This window comes from Cnephaeus nilssonii, assembly GCF_951640355.1.
Source record: "Cnephaeus nilssonii genome assembly, chromosome: 6".
NCBI classification, from domain to species: Eukaryota; Metazoa; Chordata; class Mammalia; order Chiroptera; family Vespertilionidae; genus Cnephaeus; species Cnephaeus nilssonii.
Genome location: NC_137077.1, coordinates 91,199,111 through 91,222,061, shown reverse-complemented (window position 1 = coordinate 91,222,061; position 22,951 = coordinate 91,199,111). Strand labels below are relative to the sequence as shown.

Here is a 22,951-nt window from a genome sequence, read left to right as displayed (position 1 = left end):
CCGTGTATTTTCCCCATTTCTAAAGACACTAATCTTTTGGGCGTGGGAGGGAGACGGGGAATGGGCCTTGACAAAATCCTGAACTAGAAATTTCTTGGTACAGAGGGTTTTTTGCTCCAATTACTTTGACTGCCTCTGCATTACAAAGCTTTTCTGAGCTGACTTTGAATATAAAGAAGATTTGCATTTGAAGGTAGTGGGGGCTTCTGGTAATTATTTATCTATGAACTTGTTTATTTCAGAGTTCAGATTCAGTAGGAGTAGTATATAGAGGTTGGAGTCTTTCCCAGAGAGTAGAAACAGAAGGGCTAATCCCAGATCAATGGGATTTTTGCTCAGCTTCTCCCTAAGAATTATGAAGTTTATAGAGGACTTGCTTTCATTAATATTCCCCTCAGCACTGAGGCTGAAATTAATGTAGCGGGGAAAACAACATCAACTTACTGGGCTCGGATGTTCTTAATAAGAATTATTCTAGATCTTTAGCTTCCAAACCATTGCGGAAGTCACTGAGGGTGAGTGGTGGAGGAGAGTTCTCCAGGCCTTTCCCCCACCCCTATATTCAGAGAGTCATTAATTATATTGGTTTCTCTATATTGAATCTCTACTTAAGAATTTCTTGGAACAAAGGTTATAGCTTTAAAAAGTAAAAACTAGGCCAGATGTCTTCTAATAACCCTTCTCTTTATGCCCATAAAGGAGAAATAAACTGTTTCTCCCCAATTTGGTAGGGGGAAAAGGCAATTTTAAACCTCATATAGATCTACAGGTGGACTAGGCCTCAGGAATCTTGAATTCTGCTATTGGCTGTGCTATGAACCAGTGTAACTCTAGGTGCTTTGCACTTCTGAGGCTGCTCCTTCACACAATTGAGTTCTGCGGTCTCTCTCTGTGTAGCAGAACCACCGGTGCCTCCTTTGAACCACAGCACTCCCAAAACTGATGGAGCAGAACCACTCACCGAGAAAGACTTCCCTGCAGGTCAGTAGATGCTAAAGGGATGCTAAGTATTAATCAGGAAATACCTATGAATTGCTTTTAAGTTACTGTATTGGATACCTTGGGTAGTTAGAAATGCATTTGAAAAGAGGCATAAAGAGGAGAAACCAAGATGGCGGCATAGGTAAACACCTAAACTGCTGCCTCGCACAACAATTTCAAAACCACAACTAAAAGACAAAACAGACATCATCCAGAACCACAAGAAGGCTGGCTGAGTAGAAATTCTACAACTAGAAGGAAAGAGAAAAGCACACTGAGACTCAGAGGAGCTGCAGAAGGCAGAGGTACGGAGGCGCATGCGGAGAGGGCGGGCAACTGAGTACGCGGCTGGCTTTCTCAATCGGGAGGGAGACAAAAGCTCCCGACTGCTCTGAACTCCAGTTCCGGGCGAGACTGTGGGGACCCAGACTCATTCAGGGAGAAAGTGGACTGTCTGGCAGCAGGCGTAACTCGAGGGCGGCTTTCTCTCAGAGGTGCTTGCAGCGATTACCGCAGGACAGTGAGACCCAGGGGCCTCTTAGGGCAGGGTTGACGGGAAGCCATCGCTGTTTGCTCTGCCCTGAGACTCCGCCCCATCCAAGCTGAGCACAGAGGCTTTTGCAAGTCTTGTCTCAAGGGTCTCTCCATCACAGAAATTCTCCCAGCGTTGACACAGCTGATCCCCACAGCCAATTGGCCTGGAGGTCAATTCCTCCCAGTGATACCAACAACAATCAAGGCTTAACTACAACAAGACTGTGCACACAGCCCACAAAGGGGTGCACCAAGAGTGTCCACCTCAGGTAACTGGGGAGGCTGAGCTACTGGGCCCTGCTAGGACACCTAGCACACAAAGCCACTCTGTCTACTCAGGGAAGCAGCCAAAATGTGGAGACAAAGAAACAGGTCACAAATGAAAGAAATGGAGGAAAGCAAACGACTGGATATAGAGTTCAAAACCACGGTTATAAGGTTTTTCAAGAATTTTCTAGAAAAGGCCGATAAATTTAGCGAGACCCTCGAGGATATGAAAAAGGACCAACTAGAAATTAAGCATACACTGACTGAAATAAAAAATAATATACAGAGATCCAATAGCAGACTAGAGGAACGCAAGAATCAAGTCAAAGATTTGAAATACAAAGAAGCAAAAAACACTCAACCAGAAAAGCAAAAAGAAAAAAGAATCCAAAAAAGAAAAAAGAATCCAAAAATATGAAGATAGAGTAAGGAGCCTCTGGGACAATTTTAAGCGTACCAACATCAGAATTATGGGGGTGCCAGAAGAAGAGAGAGAGCAAGATACTGAAAACCTATTTGAAGAAATAATGGCAGAAAACTTCCCCCACCTGGTGAAAGAAATAGACTTACAAGTCCAGGTATCCAAAGAGGACCACACCAAGACACATCATAATTAAAATGTCAAGAGCAAAAGACGGAGAGAATATTAAAAGCAGCAAGAGAAAAACAGTTACCTACAAGGGAGCACCCATACGACTGTCAGCTGATTTCTCAACAGAAACTATGCAGGCTGGACGGGAGTGGCAAGAAATATTCAAAGTGATGAATCGCAAGAACCTACAACCAAGATTACTCTACCCAGTAGTTATCATTCAGAATTGAAGGGCAGATAAAGAGCTTCACAGATAAGAAAAAGCTGAAGGAGTTCATCACCACCAAACCAGTATTATATGAAAAGCTGAAAGGTATTATTTAAAAAGAGGAAAAAGAAGAAAAAGGTAAAGATAAAAATTATGAACAACAAATACATACCTGTCAACAAGTGAATCTAAAAGTGAAGTGAATTAAAAATCTGAAGAACAGAATAAACTGGTGAACATAATAAAATCAGGGGCATAGAATGGGAGTGGATTGATAATTCTCAGGGGGAAGGGAGTGTCTGTGTGGGGGGTACAGGAATAGACTGGACAAAATCATACACCTATGGATGAGGACAGCCCGGGGGGGGGGGAGGTAAGGGCAGAGGGAGTGTGGTGGGAACCGGGTGGAGGGGAGATATGGGGGGGGGGGGGGAGGAGAAACAATTGTAATAATCTGAACAATAAAGATTTATTAAATTAAAAAAAACACAAGTGAATCTAAAAATTAAGTGAATAAAAAATCTGATGAACAGAATAAACTAGTGAATATGATAGAATCAGGGGCATAGAAAGGGAGTGGACTGACAATTCTCGGGGGGAAAAGGGTGTGGGGGGTGCGGGAAGAGATGACAAAAATCGTACACCTATGGATGAGGACAGTGTGTGGGGGCGGTAAGCCAGAGGATGGGGTGGGAACCGGGTGGAGGGGAGCTATGAGGGGAGAAAAGAGGAACAATTGTAATAATCTGAACAATAAAGATTTTTATTTTATTTTTTTAAAAAAAGAGGCATAAAAGCCCTGGTTGGTTTGGCTTAGTGGTTGGAGCATCGGCCCTCTGATCGAAGGGTCGGGGGTTTGCTTCCTGGTCAATGGTACATTACCATGGTTGCAGGTTCCCCAGCTCTGGTAGAGGCACGTATGGTAGGCAACCAATCAATGTACCTCTCTCACATTGATGTTTCTCTCTCTCTCCCCTCCTCTCTCTTCTACTCTCTCTGGAAATCAATGGGAAAAATATCCTCAGGTGAGGATTAAAAAAAAAAAAAAGGTATAAAAATCCCTTCTGCTTTATAGACCCATGAAGTTTTAGGAGAAAGAGGACCCAGAGTGGATTGATAGCAGTTCTGACTGGTAGCACAGATTTAGCTCCCTACTGTCCTAACAGAAGCTCCAATGTACTTTTAGGAGTTGGGGATAGAGAATCTGTAAACTATCATAGGGCACTCATGGCATGTGGTTTCTTATGACCTGCTTTTCCTGTACTGTATGTGAGAACACTTCCTTCTTTGTTGATACTACATTTTCCTGTGATCTTTGTCTTTGCAGACAGTTTTGAAATGTGGGATATGGCTCCAGATGTAGGGGACAGTGCTGTCAAGCCCTTGTCTAGACCAGAATCACACCAGACTGCTGCCACACCGGTCCTGAAGAACCAGATGGTGACCCGGAGCCGGACCCCACAAAGCCTTTGCCACCAGAATCCACAAGCAAAATTGCACCTCCAAACTCCCAACGTTAACCAGCACATAATAGGTAGCAAAGTGTTTTAGGAACAGATATTGGAGAATCTGGGTTTAGTTCTATGAATTTTAAAGGTGGAATAGCAGAAAATAGAAGATAATTGGTGTGAGAGCCAGAACTTGTGCTTTGGGGTCCTAGTGGGAAGCTTAGGCATGACTGCATTAGGAGCTTTTCCTATGAAAAGTGGGCCCGTCGTGATTACTACAATTTGGTCTAGAGTTAACAGAGGGATGTCTTCATAACAATTTTCATTCTCAGGTTTTTAGGATCATTAACTAATTCAGAAATTACTGAGTTCATTTTAAAATCATGGCAACTATATTTTAACAGCTTTCTCTTCCATAGGAGACTGTGATTCCTCTAGGAAGAACCAGGAGTTGAAGAAAAGGAAATTGGATCCATCTTAACAGAGGCTCAGGTTACCTCACCAGACTCTCACAGAGGGACTTTAGAAAACTGCTTTTGGCCATGAAATTGTTCATTATTCCTAGGGAATGAGCTTTATTTCCAAGGATTTACTTTGCTTCCTTCTGAACTCTTCCAGAGGATTTGACTACTGGAGCCTACTGCAGATAAAGCCGAGCAGCTGGAAAACAAGTGCTTTAAAAAAGCTTGTTGCACATTGAGTAGGCTTTGGGTAGATAAAATACCTTTTCTTGGGCACTTGATACTCATTTATTCCTAACTATTATGTTAATAAACACAGAACTTTTAGGAATCACCAGTGGCTGAAAGTAACATAAGCCATACTACCAAGCACCAACTTTTAACAACGACCTACATTACAGTACTGGGTGTCTCTGCCTTCTTTCACGTTAGGGCACCAAGTTCCAATGTTGCCCACACAAGGACTGTGCGTCACGCTTAGAACAATACGTGGAGTGGTGTTTGACTCCTGTGCATCAGAGTCCAGGCTGTGATCTTCATCCATGTTAACCTCTCGTTTAGTTAAGGGGACAATGATGTAAGGCCAAATAAAAGGAATTTCAAGAGCACAAAATAAATCCATTACTTGGTAACAAAATAGAAAATGTAAGTTGCTGTATATAGTTCCCCATTCAGATGTGTGATAAACCCATCTAACATAAATTGTTTTACCATTGTGCTTAGTAGATGTTTCCTAATTCTTTCCCTCAAATAATGAGTTTGCATTTACTTTTTAAGGTGCATTTTGGGCTGTACCTTTTACTAGTAATCTAATCTTGAAGCAGTGGCTCTTATTTTTTTGAGTAACATTCATTTGTGGGAAGCTGGGAACCTGAGGCAAGGAACTCTTAAAGAACAGAAGGCAGTAATCCATTTCTGTTTCATGGGAAAGTGAAGAGGCAGGGGCTTACCCTGACTTCTCTCTCTCTCTTTTTTTAATCCTCACCTGAGGATAATTTTCCATTGCTTTTTAGCGAGAGTGGAAGAGAGAGGGAAAGAGAGAAATATTGATGTGAGAGAAACACATCAATTGGTTGCCTCCTGCATAAGCACTGACCAGGGCCCAGGCCAGAAAGAAGCCTGCAACCGAGGTATGTGCCTTTGACCAGAATTGAACCCGGGACCCTTCAGTCCACAGGCCAACGCTCTATCCACTGAGCCAAACCGGCTAGGGCTGATTTCTCTTTTACCTCACCTATTGTGCAGATTTGGTCATATAGCCATCTTTTGATTTTGATATCCTTATCATCTTCAGAATAAATATCATCTTTGTCTGCAGCATAACCATAGTTCAGGTCAGAACTGCCACTAAAGTTAGGAATCCAGTTATAAATGGCACACAAAACAGCTAATGAAATCATGAAAAATGAATTGGCTGGGAATGAAACCCCACAACTCATCAAAAGCAAGTTTGGTTTATTTGAATGGTTTCATTAAATAAGTCTACAAAGGTTACAAACTGAAGCACAAAGCGCAATCTTACAAGAAGCGCAACACCCAAAGTTAGTGCAAAATGTACAATTAACGGCTGCGGAGAAACCCAAGGTTTGAATTGTTTATTCATTTTTTTAAAACAGTATACATTGTTAAATAATGTAAGGAAAACATTTATAATTCAGAAAGATTTTTTTAATGTGGAAAAAGATACTCAAAGTGTACTATTAACACAAAAATAATTTAAACATTTCAGTAGCTAGTTGATTCCTCTAGGCTTCAGTTATTTCATCCACAGGAAGGAAAAAAAAAAATCAACAGTAAATAAAACCAGTTCTTTCTTTTTTGTGACTGAAGAGACCTCAAAATTATTGAACCAAAATAACAAACAATGTGCTGCATTTGGCTTGCTTGTTTCTCTAGTAAAAAGTATTGTTTCATTTGTCTTAGGCGGTCCATTTCTCATTAACTTGGCCACCTTCTTTGTTCTATTCCTTACTCTTACCATCTCCCCAAGAATTATAAGCAGAGAATGAATAAGTAAACAATTTTGAAGGAGGGCTTGGAACCTCTGCCCTTTTCATTTCTACCTTCCTAAAACCTTCAGCTTTCATCTGCATCCTCGGGGCCCAGGCTAACGTAAAGAAACGGGGCCCACGAAGGGACAACAGGACAGGAGAGCCAACGAGGCTCTTCCTGTTGTGGTGATTCCTGGGATGTGCCATTGAGGTGGGTTAGAGGTTGGAAATATGTCGATTTCCCAACTCAAGAGTCAAGACAAGAAGCACCCAAAAAAATTAAGAGTCCTAGCTTTTTTCCCCATCTTCAGAGATAATAGAGACCCCCAGTTAGCCAATTAGGGGAGTATTTCCTGAAAGCTCTGAAAATCATAGAACTGCCCATTATAATTAGGCATATCACTAAATAACACTGGTTGGTTGCAGTTATTACTTAAGGAGAGTATTTGTTAAAATGAAATGTGAGAATATCAGTTGCAATTGCAGAAATAAAGGTGGCACAACAGATTATGATCCTGCAACCATTTGGATATAGGAGAAAAACAGGAAGAATATGATTCTTTCCTACAATGCTTACTTCAGATGTGGTTCCACTTTCCACAAAAACACAGCACTCCAAGCTGAGAAATGCCTGGTACATTTGCAACAAGAGGAAAGCAATCCGAACGGTTTTTCTTAGAGCAACTTTCTCCACCTGTGACACTTTTCACTATCACGTTTCCCAACTTCAAAACCAACCCCCTCTCGCTTCCCATGTTCAGCCATTTGTTCTAGGTCTGTTCAAGCCCAGCTCAATGAGGAAGCTATGGCATCCATTGGTAGGCATCACATATCTTCAAACAAGTTTGTTCTCCCTTACCTTTGTCTTTTTCTTTCACTTGTCCCACGCCTCCTTTAATCTTTTAAATTGCCCAATTTTATTACAGCACCCCTCCTCACCATTCCTGAAACAGAACTTTCTGCTTTCAAGCACTGATGTCAACTTAACTTCTCACCCTGCTCATCTCACACCTGCTCTAGACAAAATTGTTAAATGACAAGAACACTCCATTTCCCTTTGGCATGACCCACTGCTGGGGTCACCCGGGCCTTAGATTTCCTCCCACATGCCCTTTGCTGATCTGGGGTCTGATGAGAAGTTGATGCTAATGGCAAAAGCAATAGAAGTTCAAGGCACTAAAATATCCAGCAAGCAATACTGGGAGAACAGAAGTATTCAAGTAAGTAATTTATACAATTTTACATTCACATTTATTTATCTAATACAATGGAAATACAAAGGAAAAGTTAAAGTGTCTCAATAAGTAAAGGACAGAGCTAGCTTTTTTTTCAACCTTTTAAACCTTTCATATTTTCATCTTAAAACTACTGTTGTCCAACAACATTTATATATCACAGTGTTTCCACATCAAAACTGATGGCAAAGTTACATGTCCGCAGGGAACTTTTATTCCTAATTGCTAGTGCTGCAGTCAAAGCTGCTAATATCGTTTGCTTAAAGCACTAATGACCTATCATAAGAAAGGGCTGAAACCTCAGTCTTCTGGTGTTTTTCACTGGGTTCTAAAGAGAGAAAAAGGAAAGGGGAAAGGAGTGGGGGTGGGTGGGGGGACAGGGTAGAAAGAACCCAATACTTTCATTTTGTCTTGTGGCTTAGATTCTTGAGGGAATGAGGGACTTGGGGTGGGTACCAAAATTAAGAGCTACACCCACTTAAAAATACAGATGGGGTTTGGTTTTCCCTTGAGCACTTGAATAGCTTCCTGATAAAAGCCCTTCTCTTTCCTAGCCCTCACTGTTGGGTACAGGTAAACAGGAAAGCACACGTTGAAGCTACCCCACCACAAGAAAGCTGCTCTTTCCTTCTTGTCCCACTCCAATTAATGGTGAAGGGGAGGAAGAATCTCCATTTTGAGGGCTCTAAGCAGTATTAAAAACATTCCTTTCTGGCAAGAAATAATCAGTTAAATGCAGCACTAGTAGTTAGTATACAGGCTACTAACCCCTCCGCCCCCAATCACTCAGCACTCTTTCCTGTCCCCAAATCTACTCAGTTAATGTCTCTAGGTCTAAGTGGTCCGCAGGTTGGAACCTGGGGGGTTGCTGATGGATTTCTGCAAGTTGCTGATGTTGAAATTCTGTAAGGAGGCAGTTCCCACAGGCTGGAACTGCCCAAGTGGCTGTGGTGCAGGGCCACCCGTCCCACTCCACTGAGTGCCAAAGGGAGGAGCTGGAAAACTGTACTGCTGTGGGGGGCACATAGCCTTGGTGAAGTGACCTAGAGAGGTAGCTGATGCTGCAGAGATGGGGGCAGGGCCACCCAGGTTTGAGGTCATGGAGATGCACAGCTGACCAGGTGCTGAGAACTTCCTTGCCATTCCAGGGCCCTGAAAACAAAACAACTCATTGTAAAGTGTGGTGTGGGCATAACACGCATGAGTGCGAAATGGGAATACTAAAATATAATTTTACAACTGGGCTGTTCTAATCTTATAAAACCTTTCATAATAATTATTATTGGCTCTTCACACTTACCTAACCAGTGAGAATAACCATTCCAACTGGAACTGGGTGGTGGTGTGTGTGTGTGTCTGTCTGTGTATGATGGTGGGCATGCAGTTCAGGGTAATAAAGGAAAGGGAAGAAAAAATTGAGTTGACCAATAGGGAGTGAAGGATTCAGGGAAGTAAAAATAAAAGGGTACCTGGGTGATTTTTGTCTTGTTTTTCTAAAAGTATTTAAAATTGCATGGCTGGTGTGGCGCAGTGGTTGAGTATCAACCTATGGACTAGGAGTTAGTTGATGGTTCGATTCCCGAACAGGGTATATGCTAGGGTTGCGGGCTCAATGCTCGGTAGAGGGCATGCAGGAGGCAGCCGATCAATGATTCTCTCTCTTCATTGATACTTCTGTCTCTCCCTTCTCTCTGAAACCAATAAAACCGTATTTTAAAAAAGTGTTAAAATTAATGAGCCACTGAAGTAGATCACTGCCTGAAATGTTAAGCATGGTCTCAGAGGTGCTCAGTGACATGAAGAGACTAGGAAAATGGCAAACAGGGAAAACTTACCTCGTAATTCATATGCCCTTTGCTCCCTCTCCTGCCTGAAAGATTCATGGCATCTCGGGCCCAATTGTCCACCAACTTGTGCAGGTCATCTGTGAACGTGCCCTTCCTGCTGGAGGCCATGGCAGGAGGCTGCGTCTGGGCCGCTTGGCTGTTCGCTGTCCCCCCAACAGTGTTTGTGCTGCTGGTCCCTAGAGTTAGAAGAAGCAACAGAATAGAACCATTACATGGTGTTTGGATTGTAATTTAATGAACAGGAAAAGCTTCACAGAATGATGAATGGCAAGCCACAGAATGGGGAGGATGGATTGGGAAGCCATGCAAGAAAGGAAGATCCCAAGGCCTTATTTAGCCAAATGTTTTGCCTAACAGGGCAATGAAACCAGATTCTCTTCAGGAGCTGCAGGTAAGGAAGGCTAAAGAACCAGGGCTATGGTGGGTACAAAGGGGGGCCCTCTTTCAGCCCATTCACGTGGTACTGAACGTACTGCCCGTGCACGGTTTCAGCATTGCAGCGATGAGGGAAGAGTGGGATGGTCAGTGAGGCTAGTTGCTCTAGAGCAGGGGTCCTCAAACTTTTTAAACAGGGGGCCAGTTCACTGACCCTCAGACCGTTGGAGGGCCGGACTATAGTTTAGAAAAAACTATGAACAAATTCCTATGCACACTGCACATATCTTATTTTGAAGTAAAAAAACAAAACGGCAAAAACACCCGCATGTGGCCCGTGGGCCGTAGTTTGAGGACGCCTGCTCTAGAGTGTTACAGAACGCAGGGCAAGCAAGATGATTTCTTGAGCCCTGGGCCAGGGTTCAAGTAGGAGTTACAGAAACGCAAAGACAGGTGTTTGGCCCAGGAAAAGACATGGTTCCCAAACCATGTGGACTCGGCCATAATCTTTAGCCATTTCTTAATAGAAAGAGGGGGTAAGAGAAACAGCATGCTCTGTTCAAAAAAACATTTTCACCTGGACCTCCTAAACACAATTTGTAAACATAAACTTGAGAGGAATTAAGGCTTCAACCTCTCCCAATTTCCTATGAGTGAAGAACCAAGCTTACTTGTGAGGAAGGTTTATTGTTTGCCTGAATCTTTCAACTCCAAGAAGACATGCTTTTCCTGAAGATGACCTGTTTCAACTGGTTCAAGGATCCTCAGCCCTTCCCCCACCTTTCCCAGAACAGCAAGCTCTCTTATGGGGAAGCAATAGAACACTCAGCTGAGGCAGGGGTGCAAAAGGGAGGAGGAAGCTTTGAGGTGCAATGAAGGAGTTCTATTTCTATAGTTTGATGAGAAGAAAGGAGTCTGTGTCCTGCCTGATTTCGGCTCTGCTGGAGGGCACACTGAAGATTATGCGAAGAGGCAAGTTTTAGGGAAGAGGGAGAGAAGAGTCATGGTCTTGTTTGTTTACCCTCACCCCACCTTCTTAGCAGATATCACATTTGCTATAGAATAAATAAAAGCTACTAAGTTGTGAGCACTAGGCCTTAAGATATCCCAGTAATGCTGGGGGCTACATAAATGCATACGTTTTCCTGCTTTCAAGGTCAAAGCAGCACTGGAGCACAGCCGCATATCTGAAGCAACTCTGCCATTGAAAAGCCCTTTATGACCCATTGCTGGTCAAGTTTATACCACACTATCTAGGGATGGCACACACAAGCGTGTCTGTACTTGAGAAACAGCTAATTCGGAGGTGAAGCGGCAGAGGAAGGTCACATGCTTCTTACCACCAAGGCTGGACATGGAACTACTGCAGTGTGTGCTAGCTCCCTTCTCAGTGCCCACAGGAGCCACAGGGAATTGCTCTTGCACAGACAGTAAAGGGAAGAGTAAGTTCCGCTGTGGCACAGGAAACAGCCTTCCTCGAACAGCGAGAGTGAGACAGTAGTGGGATGGGAGGGAGGAAGAGGCAGTGGGGATGGCAGTCGTGATGGTGAAGTCCAGAAGGCAAGCATGTCATGCATGAGGACCACCATCCGGTTCGAATGGTGATTGCTTAGTGAGCTTGATGGTAACCAGACACTATCCCACGTGAGCAGAGTTGTCAAAGCCAAATACAAGAAGCTCTGTTGAGGTGAACACCAATTACAAAGCTCGTGCTGGTTGCGAGTCCCACCGCTCTGGTCTCATGCTTGTTGCCTTTCATGCTCTGAGGCCCCTTTATGACCAAATCTCATTTCTCACTTTAATATATATTATACAGCACTGTATTCTGAAGGTAAGGTTTATACCTTGAGGGAGAGTCAACCATACAGTTGACCCTTTTATTCTGGCTTCTGAAAACAGGTTTTCCCATTAAAGGAAATAAACACATCCTTTTCTGACTAGAAATAAACTCCTGGGAGAAGTTGACTATAAAAACTAGACTATGTCGTGGATTTAGTCCATTTCAGTAATAAAGTGTCTAAGAACATTTTAATGCAAATATTTCTGAGAACACTGTATGCCTTCCAGAGTATACTGACTAACCTCTCAACCTTTTTCAGTTCTGCTGAAAAGCTCTCAAAAGTGCATGCTGAACCACCCAAAATCTGTTCTTCAGTTTTCTCCTGCTATAATACATTTTCCCCACCCCCACACCGCCAGATCCTAGTAACAACAACCTATTAGTAGCCACAACTTACTGCCCATATATCCCAAGTATAGCGTTTTCTGTTTGACCCTCTAGGTGGCCTGTGGGGTTGTTGAATTGCCTGTACTTTAATGAGAAACTACCAATCTAAGAAGCCAAACTCTACAAAGTTATGCCTCTCACCTTACCAACCTAGCAGACGTGGGGTAATGGGCTCTTATATGCTGTGACCACTGCTGATTTTCCAGTGGCCGGCACATTTTTGTTAACTAACAAATTCTTTTGCAAAGGAGTCAGGAGTCCTTGATCTCTCTGTACATAGCCATCGGCTTATCAAGCCATAATGCCACAGAGGTAGGCTTGCAGGGGGTCATCAATGAAAACACTGACTATGAGGTGCTTTCTTAATCTGAGAGATAGCCAGTGGTCAGCAAATAAGCATGTTAAAGAATATATCAGAAAAGGGTGTGGAACTAGAGAGATGGAAATTGGGAATCAGGGAGTTGTGAGGCTTCAAGGTTCAAAGAACTCAAGGATAACAGGCTTTGCAATCAAGGACCGAAAGTAACAGAAAAATAAAAGATAATTACTACAGAGCTGGTTGCAAGGACAGACTTTTTTCACCATCTTCCCTGAAGCACAAAGAGAGAGCAATGTGTTAAAAATAAAGAAACATCAGTGTAAAATATTTAGAATCTCCAAACAGCACACAAAGTCCCAGCAAGAGAAAGCAGGAGGGGAGACAGACTGGTAGGACCTGGAGCCCTTGCCACAAATGTAGTTCCATGGGACGTATCTTACTGGCTGTTAGCTTTGACTTGGTTATCTGATGATGGGCTGTGGTACCTAGCTGACAGAAGCTGGATTCCCATACCCAATCTTTGTATCTAGAAGAGCAATGCCCTGCATTAAGGTTCTGGGAGGGGAGGAACTCCAGTCTCTCAGATCTCTGCTTGAATTTCAAATACCCAAGCAGTCTTTCCATTGACCGTGTCCCGCTTTCTGTTTCTCCTGCTGGGATGTTAAAAAGCACTCAATTAAATGCATTAGCAATTCTACCACAGTGGGCTGATAGATATTACCATTGTTACAGTTTTCTCTTAATTTAAATTGGCTAATATATTTCCACATCCTAGACATACATACTAGTACTTTCCCCTTTAGGAAGATCTTTAAAAGTATATGGAAAACAAGCAACTTTTGAACATAAATAAAGCATTAAGGCAAGCCATGCTTCCAACCATTCTCTATTTGGAGAGCATCGAATAATGCATCCCCAACTAGTAAGACCTCCCTGTCTAAAAGCACCTGGTTTTTCTTTCCACATTTGCTTTCAATCTGCCTCCTGCAATTTGGTCACCAAGGCTTATAAGATATACTAATATACTGATGTCGCCTTTCATTTTAGACCCAGCAGGAAGTGATAAGATTTTAATATTTCTAAACACTTTTATTCAAAAACAGTATTATACCACCTACCTTTAAGAGTGTGATGAGAATTCACTGAATTAATTTGAAGTGGTATCTACCATATTATACTTTACAAAAAAGCCTTGGTTCTCTTTATTCTGTTAGACATTTCAGGCTGTATTAACACTTGCTTCCTAGTATTAATGTCTTTTCATCTTTCTAGCTGGACATATAAATTAAATGCTTATTTAAGCATCAAAATGTTAGTATGCTTGGTCCAGCCTAGTTTAACCAGAAAGCTATTTATATGAATGCTCAAAAATCGCACATGCTTGGAAAACTACCAAACTGGGTAATGCCTTCCACACTTTTGTTAATGAGCTTTGGCTAGTGATCTGAGAGGTCCAAGGACCTCTGAACATAATCGGAAATAGTGATGGCCTTAGCACATGCATTTAAAAAGCACTTCAATAACCACATCAGAAGTTTGAGGCCTTAACAGAGACCTTTATTTAAACTCTAAAAAACTTTTTCTACTTGAGTCCTACTTTCATTTTTAAAAATTTATTTCAATTTACATTTACTGGCCAATCAGAGGGCAATGATGTGTGCTTCCCCTGTGCTGCCTGTTTCTATGTATGTGATTTGTGAAACAACCCTAGAGGACAGGTGTCATCTTCATGTCACAGTTGGGAAAGATGGGCCGGAGAGGTTTTGCTATTGTGCCTTTAAGGAGAAGGCTTGGAAATCTCAGCAATCATTTTCACTTGCAGGTGCTGGGATTTGGTCTTTAACAGAATAAATGCTTTATGAGAGTAACTACACCGAAACCCTTTCAACACCTGATTTTATGAAATTAGAAGGTAGTAGTGGTGAAAGGATCCAATGAGGAAATTCTTGCATCTTTTCAGCTGATGGTTATGCTTAATTGACCAGAAAAAGATTCCAGCCTCCTCTGAAAAATAGGGTATAACTTTTACCTGCTGCCAGGATCTAAGTGCATCAGTGGTCAAGATGCTTTCTGTCACTTCTCACTGAATAGGACAAAAATTATCTTCATTATTCTTTCTTTAAAAAAAAAAAATCATTGATTGATTTTAGAGAGTAAGGAGGAGGAAGGGAGAGAGTGAGTTAGAGATAGAGAGAGAGAGAAACATTGATTTGTTGTTCCACTTATTATGCATTCACTGGTTGATTCTTGTATGTGCCCTGACTGGGAATCAAACCCTTGACCTTGGTGTTTATCAGGAAGATGCTCTAACCCAGTGGTTCCCAACGTGGGACACCCCACAGGGGGACAATTTGATTTTTAAGGGGGCCAATTCAAGAATGAGTTATTAACAGTGAATTTTTTTGCATATCTTATGGTTCTAAGGGCCTCATATACAGTATATAAATATATATTGTGACATATTTATGCATTTCAGTTCTCTATTATATGTTTTGAAACTTATTTGCTATTTTTTTGTATCACTTCATATTATTATTTTTTAACACTTTCTTAGTGATTTCTTCCTCAGTACTTTAACTGTCCTTTCGTTCTTTTATTTTTCTCTTTCATGGATGCCATGTTCTTTGGAAGCTTGTTTAGGCCAAGTTAATGGCCTTTTAGACTTCCTCCACATGAATAGGAGTTTACTTTTTGAATAATAAGAAATATATGTCATGAGGGGGGGGCATCTGTATTTTAGAGATGCTTAGGTGGGGCATGTCCCCCAAAAAAGTTGGGAAACCACTGGTCTAACCAGTGAGTACCTGACCAGGGTCCAGTCTTCATTATTCTAAAAGACCCAGCAATCTATGTAACCTAATACCATGCTACATGGATCGATGAAGAAGCAATTCTATCAGAAGGTTATTTTGAAGTTTATAGAGACCTATTATTATTTCTACACCTTTTATAATGATTAATGTAGGGACCCAAACTTCTGAGGGTAACAGTAGTTCAGCCAAGCTGCTGAGTAAATGATATACAAAGACAAATGAAAATGGACTGCGTGAAATATCAGATCCAAGCAGCAGAAAAACAAGGGCGAGGAAGGAGTAAAGGTGTTACACACAAAGAGCCAAGCAGGGCGTACTCAGAAATCGGGTCCTCCTGCCACCAGGTTTGAATGTCACCTGCTCAGATGCACAGTTAAACTTCGCACAGCCTGTGGGAGGGGAGAAACAGGGAAGAACAGAGAGAGAAGAGACAGAACACAACTACAAGATGTTAGAAACTTGAGGCTGGAGTGGTGAAATGCGCTACAATGACACACAGAACAAGCTTCTAGGGGAAAGGTCAAATATACAGGACAGGAAAATTAGGCCTCAATTCCCTCCACCTGCCAAAAGCTTTCACCGTGGGAATAATGCTAGCTAGTTTGAGCTCTTATCAAAAAGGACATTATCTTGTGAAAAGACAATCCAATCTTTAATTTCAGTGAAATTGTGACAAAGGTACCTAAGCGACCTATTCATATTTTTTCCCCATTCTTTTCTACCCACACACTGAACTCCTTTCAATACTTGTTCTAAGGTTACTAGAAGCTCTTTCCTCTACAGGAATGTTTTGAGCAATCATTAATAAATAAAACTATTATTTGAAAAGTAAATAATTTATATAAAAATTGAATTGTAGGGTAATTCATTTTAGTATGCTACTCCCATAGTTAGAAATTTAAAAAGTCCACATTAGCTAATCCAGCAAGTTAGCTTTCAGAAACTGCTAAAACTCCTTAGAATTTAGTGCAGGAAATCTGTCTAGTCATAAGTATAAGTTGCAAATCCCAAATGAGTTCTTCATATAGGTCACAAACCTAACCATTTGCTGTAATCCTTTGAAAAGAAGCTATTTCACCTGATAGGAGCGATGAGTACACCTGTCTAATCACTTCCCACCCCTTCAGCTCATAGATCCTTGGAAGTGTACAACACACAGGCGATGTTCTGGTCAACTGGTCTTCCAACTCACCTTAACAATAACCTACTCAGGCTTTTGTCCCAGACACGGCAATATCTCCATTTGAATGTTTTTGGAAGATGATGGTTGCTTTGCTTTCTTACCTTGACCTGGAGCAGAAAGGCTTGGTACTGAAATGGCACCATCACTGGTGAAGGCTGAATAGAGGTTGTCACTGGAGGGAGATGGCTTAAGAGGCTGTAACAGCTGATTTTGCCCAGTCTCTGGGATGTTGCCAGGAGGTTGGAGGGTTTGCTGGGGGTGCAAGCCTGAAGCTCCACTCTGACCAGACAAATTACCTGCCAGAAGACAAAGTGGCCTGAAGAAACATGTACAGCTTTCCCAATGCACTTTAATAGGCACCGTCCTTATTCTTCCAATTTGTCTCGTTGAGTGATTAATGGGCCAAAAGCTATAACTAATGAATAGGAGGGGAAGTGAGGAATGGCATGAGAATCAACAGTTAGTAGGGCCATAGGAAACTATCCCGAAAGTTTTTTAGCTTTAGAAGACCTAGATGGATCACAAATCTGAGCTGAGTAAGAAGTCTAGAACAGTGGTTGCCAACCGGTGGTCCGCAGGTTGGCGACCGCTGGTCTAGAATATATAGATACAAGAGAATTCCATTTTGCAGTTCCACAACTCTACTACAAAACACTGAGTTGGATCACGATACAAATAGGTTTGGCAAGCGGTGTCTGCTTAATTTTTCTTATATGTCAGATCAAGTACAAAAGACGTGTTAAAAATAGCTGCTATTCCTTATAATCACATCTCTACTACTGATTTGGTTCTAATGTGCTAGAGAAAATTTGGGTCTCTAAAACTTCCAGAGAATGGAAAGCTGCTAAAAAGTTTGCAACTGCTCTCCAACATATTTATGTTAGCCCTACAGAGCAAATATGAATTATACACTTATTTCAGACTTTTTTACTTTTCAACTAATTATCTGTTAATATTACCATAATTTCACCAAAGGGTAAAAACTGTTCATCACAATTAAAATAAATGTACAATTCATTACAAGGGATTATGATTAAACTATTTTTTAGTTACAAACACTAGGAAATTCTTTATCCCAATATAGGCAAATAAAATAAAAACTTTAATCAAGAAAATTATCACTTAAGACATACTCAAATATCTATATGAAATTTATATTTATTCCCGTCACAATTATGACCAATTCATTCACTGAAAGGAAGAACCTACCTGAACTTTACAAAGTACAGATGAAATATATTTTCTTCTAACTGCCCAAGAGTTCAGAGAAATATGAGGTATGAGTTACCAGGCAAAGCTTAATGTTTTATCCTTAAGAACAACTATAAATAAAGACTACCCATGGATAGCAATATAGATTATAATGGAATAGGCCATTGAACTCACCCAGTCTTACTTCCATAAATTAAAAAAGAGGTACTATAAATATGGGGAGTAGAGAATTCAAGGAAGTAAGAATATTAGGAAAGTCAATTAAATTCTTTTGAAATTTAACAAAAACAACAAATGTTCCATAGGTCATATACACTCTTGAAGACAGAAATAAAAGATGGGACAGCCATGGCTGACCTGGTCCAGGGCTTCTTACCTGAAAGTTGGGGGCTTTTACTGCCCAAGGAACTGATGCGACTAGATTTGCTGCCTTTGCTTTTAGTGGGCCGCCTTCTTCTTCCTGAAAGAGGGGCAGCTGGGGGAATAATGACAGCAGGGGGAACCTTGCCCAGTTTGGTATACAAAGATTCAATTTCATGTTTCTGGCGACTCTGCAGATCTTGAATCTCTTTAAGATGTCTATGAAAGATAAACAGACATAATTCAAAAATATTAAAACCACCTTTGTTCAAACAAGACTTAACCACATATTCTTTAACCGCCACGGAAGTATTTACTTTTGAATCTTTGCCCCAAATGTATTTAATCTAGTTTCTACTACACCTTGAGATTCTAGTTTGTCAACTCATCTTGCTGGCCTCCATTACCCAAGCCAAAATCCAACAAGCTCCCAGCCAACAAATGGCTGATGATGCAGTAGGAGAAAAAGATTTCCTGGCTTTTGAGATTATACACAGGAGTACTGATTTTGCTACTCTGATCCAGTTTGTCAAATATGATCAACAAAACCTTCTAACACTGGTTCATTTGGTAGACTAATAAATAGCTAAGACTAGGTTAATAATTATAAAAAGTGCTATTAATAAAAATAATATAGTAACAATAACACAAAAGATGCTGACAAAGTTCTATAACTAGAAATGCTGTGGGTCCTGATGAGTACAGGAGACCCAATGAGAACTACCTTCAGATAACTAGCTTTTGCCCATTACCTTCTGTTTAAAAGAAATGAGACATAGCCCTAGCTGGTTTGGCTCAGTGGATAGAGTGTCGGCCGGCAGACTGAAGGGTCCCAGGTTCAATTCCGATCAAGGGCACATGCCCAGGTTGCGGGCTTGATCCCCAGTAGGGGGTATGCAGGAGGCAGCCAATCAATGATTCTTTCTCATCACTGATGTTTCTATCTCTCCCTCTCCCTTCCTCTCTGAAATCAATAAAAATATATTTTAAAAAATCTATATATAAAAGCCTAAGCGCCGAAACCGGTTTGGCTCAGTGGATAGAGTGTCGGCCTGCAGACTCAAGGGTCCCAGGTTCGATTCCGGTCAGGGGCATGTACCTTGGTTGCGGGCACATCCCCAGTAGGGGGTGTACAAGAGGCAGCTGATTGATGTTTCTCTCTCATCGATGTTTCTAACTTTCTATCCCTCTCTCTTCCTCTCTGTAAAAAATCAATAAAATATATTAAAAAAAAAAAAAAAGCCCAGTCGACCGGTAGCTATGATGCGCACTGACCACCAGGGGGCAGACGCTCAATACACAGGCATGAAAACATGGAACAGACTGATGAATCCCAGAAGGAAGGGGGAGGGGGAAGAGGGGGAAGAGATTAACCAAAGATCTTATATGCATACTAGAGGCCCCTCGGCCTGGCCTGAGGGGATCAGGCCAACTGGCCCAGTGCACAGATTCGTGCACCAGTGGCGTCCCTCAGCCTGGCCTGCAGGGATTGGGCCAAATCTGTGCAGTGGGCCTCCGACATCCCCTGAGGGTTCCCGGATTGCGAGAGGGTGCAGGTCAGGCTGAGAGACCCCACCTGTACACAAATAAGTGCACCGGGCCTCTAGTAAATAAATAAATAAATAAAAGAAATGGAGACATTGTTATATTGCAGTGAAAAGAATACTAATACAGGCACCTAATTAAGAGTTAGGTCTTAATTCTGCCATTATTCTTCATAGGAGAAAATATACGTACTTTTCTCGTAGTCGCCGCAGCTCTAACTTTAAGTCTTCATCTTCAATATCTGACTCATTGTCACTACTCATGTAAGAGGAGTTGAGTGAGTTACTAAGGCTTTGACTGAGATTTTGGATAGGAAGGCTCCTCGAGCTCAGTTGAGGGGGGGAGTGTGGACTACCTGAACCATCATCCACATCCCTACTGAGGAAGGCAGCCTCCAAGTCAGAAGATGGCCCATTCAGATGTGAAGGATCTGACAGTTCAGGCTTTCCTTTCTTTGGTATCGCAGCAGGAACAGCTTGCTCCAAATCCATAAAAGGAGGAGATGCCATTGGTCCCTCTTTCTTTGCCTCCGTGACCTTATCTTCAGTTCTTGATACAGAGAAACGACCTACTTGGTTTGCTGTAGTTGTCACCTGAAAACGTCCAACCTTGGTAGGCTGCCCCATTTCTGACTTTGCTTCTGAGACAGGAGTTTTGTGGGCACTATCTGGCATATCTGAAGAGATATCAGGGATGGTCATCCCATTAGGTTCTGGCTTCACCAGGGTACTCTCTGGACTACTACTCGATAGCACTGAGGATTCTGAAGTGCTGGATTCAAAATGAACAGACTTTGCATCTTCAAACTTATTTTTACCCTCTTTCTGGGCATCATCCATTGCAACTGAAACCTGATGGAAAGAGACCAAAGAAAGATTCTTTTAAAAGTCCCTAATATTTATTTTTTAGAATGGACCATAAAAAAAGAAAATAACAGAAACACTTTATTTCCTAGCCAATAAGTAGGCTGATTATCTGCTTACATAGTCCCTCCATTTTTTATTGTGAAAATAAATAGAATACCATTATAGAGAACAACACATCTGTACTGAGATATACAGATTAGATGTATATTCTGAGTGCCTGGCTAAGCTTACTAAGTAAATTACTACTTTTATATCTAATGCACAGGACTCAGATTCAAATTTTAGTAAAAACAGAAATAACAACTGGTCATGGAATGTTGGGGATTGCTTGTGAATAAGAAAAACTGCAAAGATTAAATCCAATAAATGTTAAATGCCAGCTAAGCTTCAAGAATCAACACAACCAAGCATTATCATCAGAATGTGAACCCTGAGAAAAAGATGCCTACTAAGAAGGGCTCCTGGTGGCTAACTGGCCTCAAATGAAAACAAAACAAAACAAAACAAATACAGAGCCTAGCAGCCATTTCCATACAGGGGCCTCTCACACAAACTGTGCTTTAGGGAGAAGCCTGCACTGAGCTACCTGCCTGCATTATTTCTGCCATCTGATCCAGCCCTTATGAAAGAGTTCCTAGAATACTATTTTAACCAATAGGACAGAAGCTTTCCCCACCCAATCAGAGCTGAGCAGTTAACAACTTCTTCAACCAATCAGAGTGGCTTTATTCTGTCCTGTGCCTTTTGGACCAACTGTGAGGAATTGGGAGTCCTCATTTGCATGAAGATGGATCAATCAGGGACCAAAGGTGGGGGAACTTCAGTCTATATAAATCAGCTCCTTTCTGGCTCTGGGAGCATACTTTCCCTTTCCACCAACGGCTGATGATTACATTTCCCTAGCTGAAGGTATCTCACCGGAGCAGAGCAAAGCAGACCAGTGCAGGCCAGAGTTTACCAGCATGGAGCAGAGCAGACCAGCAAGGATTAGAGCTGTCTAGCCAGAGTGGGGCCTGACCCCAGGGCTGCCTCACAGCCATGCTGTTTTCACAGCCATGCTGTATCACAATTGAGGTGTTCTGCACTGAATAAAGTTTCCTTCTTCACAGCACCCACAAATTGGGGATTCCTATTGCTGTTGAATTGGTGCCAACAACCATTGGCTGACAAGAATAATTGAAAAGTAGTTTTAAATCTGTAATAAAAATGATTTTCCAGCCGAAACTGGTTTGGCTCAGTGGATAGAGCGTCGGCCTGCGGACTCAAGGGTCCCAGGTTCGATTCCGGTCAAGGGCATGTACCTTGGTTGCGGGCACATCCCCAGTGGGGGGAGTGCAGGAGGCAGCTGATCGATGTTTCTCTCTCATCGATGTTTCTAACTCTCTGTCCCTCTCTCTTCCTCTCTGTAAAAAATCAATAAAATATGTTTAAAAAAAAAAAGATTTTCCAAGCTTGTTTGGCACTGCATCCTAACAGCCAGAAAATGTTCCCTTGTTGGGCCAACTGGGAAAATAAAATGAATAATCAATCACTTGACCTAGTATTTTTACTTCAGAAATTAATCCTAAAAGATTTTCCTAAACATGGAAAATATTTTATATACAAAGTTGTTTACTGTTATTTTAATCATTATGTTGGAAAGCAACCTAATGACTAATAACAGGTGAATGGTTAGGTAAATAAATCATTAGATGAGGGAAAAACTATTAACGTATCATTCAGAGTTCAGTGAAGCAAGGGCAATTTTAGGTATACACATATACAGAAAGAAAGGAATGGAGGGAAATAACACCCCAAAAAGTAATCCTGGGGAGGGTGGAAGGATAGGCAGATAGTATCATTTTCTATTATTTATCTACTGTTCTAAATATCCCATATTTTCTTTAATAGCATGTATTATTTTGAATAGGGAAAAATAGTAAGAGCTATAAAGTTCTATACAAAAGAAATGTATCATCAAATTGGCAATTAGGCCCCAAAAGGTAGGTAATAATTCTGTTAAATATACACTCCCCCAAAAGGGGAATCAAATCAAGGAAAAGTGATTGTCTTACCTGAAATCGCCCCGTCTTAAAAACACCAGTTCCTGAACTAGCTGCTGTGACTTGTGACACTAGAACAAATAAATGGAGGAGGAAAAGAACTTAAATCAGCATCTCTAGTTAGCTTCTTTTCCCACTGGCCAGAAATATAGCAAAATGAAACTACATATCAGATGAAAGTTGTTAGAGGCCGGGAAAATTTCCTTACCTCCCTTCCCCTTGGGCTTTGTCTAACAAGGGAAAAGTTATTGTTTGCTCTCCTAGAAGATACCTTTAGTATGAAAGATTGTATTGTTTGGGGAAAACTGTCAAAGTCTGAAAATTTATCATTTACCCTCGCCTTTACTTGTACACATGTATGTTGATAAGGCATGTTTGAAGGAATAAGTTCCCTACAGAAGTCCTCCTTATCCACTGGTTCACTTCAGTGGTTTCAGTTATCCAC

At 41.5% G+C, this 22,951-nt stretch overlaps 2 protein-coding genes across 6 annotated transcripts in view; one reads left to right on the top strand and one right to left on the bottom strand.

Moving 5' to 3' along the window:
• Window positions 1-5,787, top strand: part of RAD52 (RAD52 homolog, DNA repair protein) — a 50,633-nt gene extending 44,846 nt beyond the window's left edge. For both annotated transcript variants that reach the window (XM_079773955.1, XM_079773954.1), the window contains 3 exons: window positions 898-981; window positions 3,910-4,116; window positions 4,450-5,787. In XM_079773955.1, the coding sequence (XP_079630081.1) occupies window positions 898-981; window positions 3,910-4,116; window positions 4,450-4,511 (353 nt within the window). In that variant the 3' untranslated portion in view covers window positions 4,512-5,787. The remainder of the gene's footprint in view (window positions 1-897; window positions 982-3,909; window positions 4,117-4,449) is intronic.
• A 142-nt stretch (window positions 5,788-5,929) lies between these two features.
• Window positions 5,930-22,951, bottom strand: part of WNK1 (WNK lysine deficient protein kinase 1) — a 144,499-nt gene continuing 127,477 nt past the window's right edge. For all 4 annotated transcript variants that reach the window (XM_079773948.1, XM_079773949.1, XM_079773950.1 and 1 more), the window contains 6 exons: window positions 22,519-22,577; window positions 19,791-20,449; window positions 18,070-18,272; window positions 16,583-16,777; window positions 9,553-9,740; window positions 5,930-8,869 (listed from right to left, as the gene is read on the bottom strand). In XM_079773948.1, coding sequence (XP_079630074.1) covers window positions 8,552-8,869; window positions 9,553-9,740; window positions 16,583-16,777; window positions 18,070-18,272; window positions 19,791-20,449; window positions 22,519-22,577 — 1,622 coding nt within the window. In that variant the 3' untranslated portion in view covers window positions 5,930-8,551. The remainder of the gene's footprint in view (window positions 8,870-9,552; window positions 9,741-16,582; window positions 16,778-18,069; window positions 18,273-19,790; window positions 20,450-22,518; window positions 22,578-22,951) is intronic.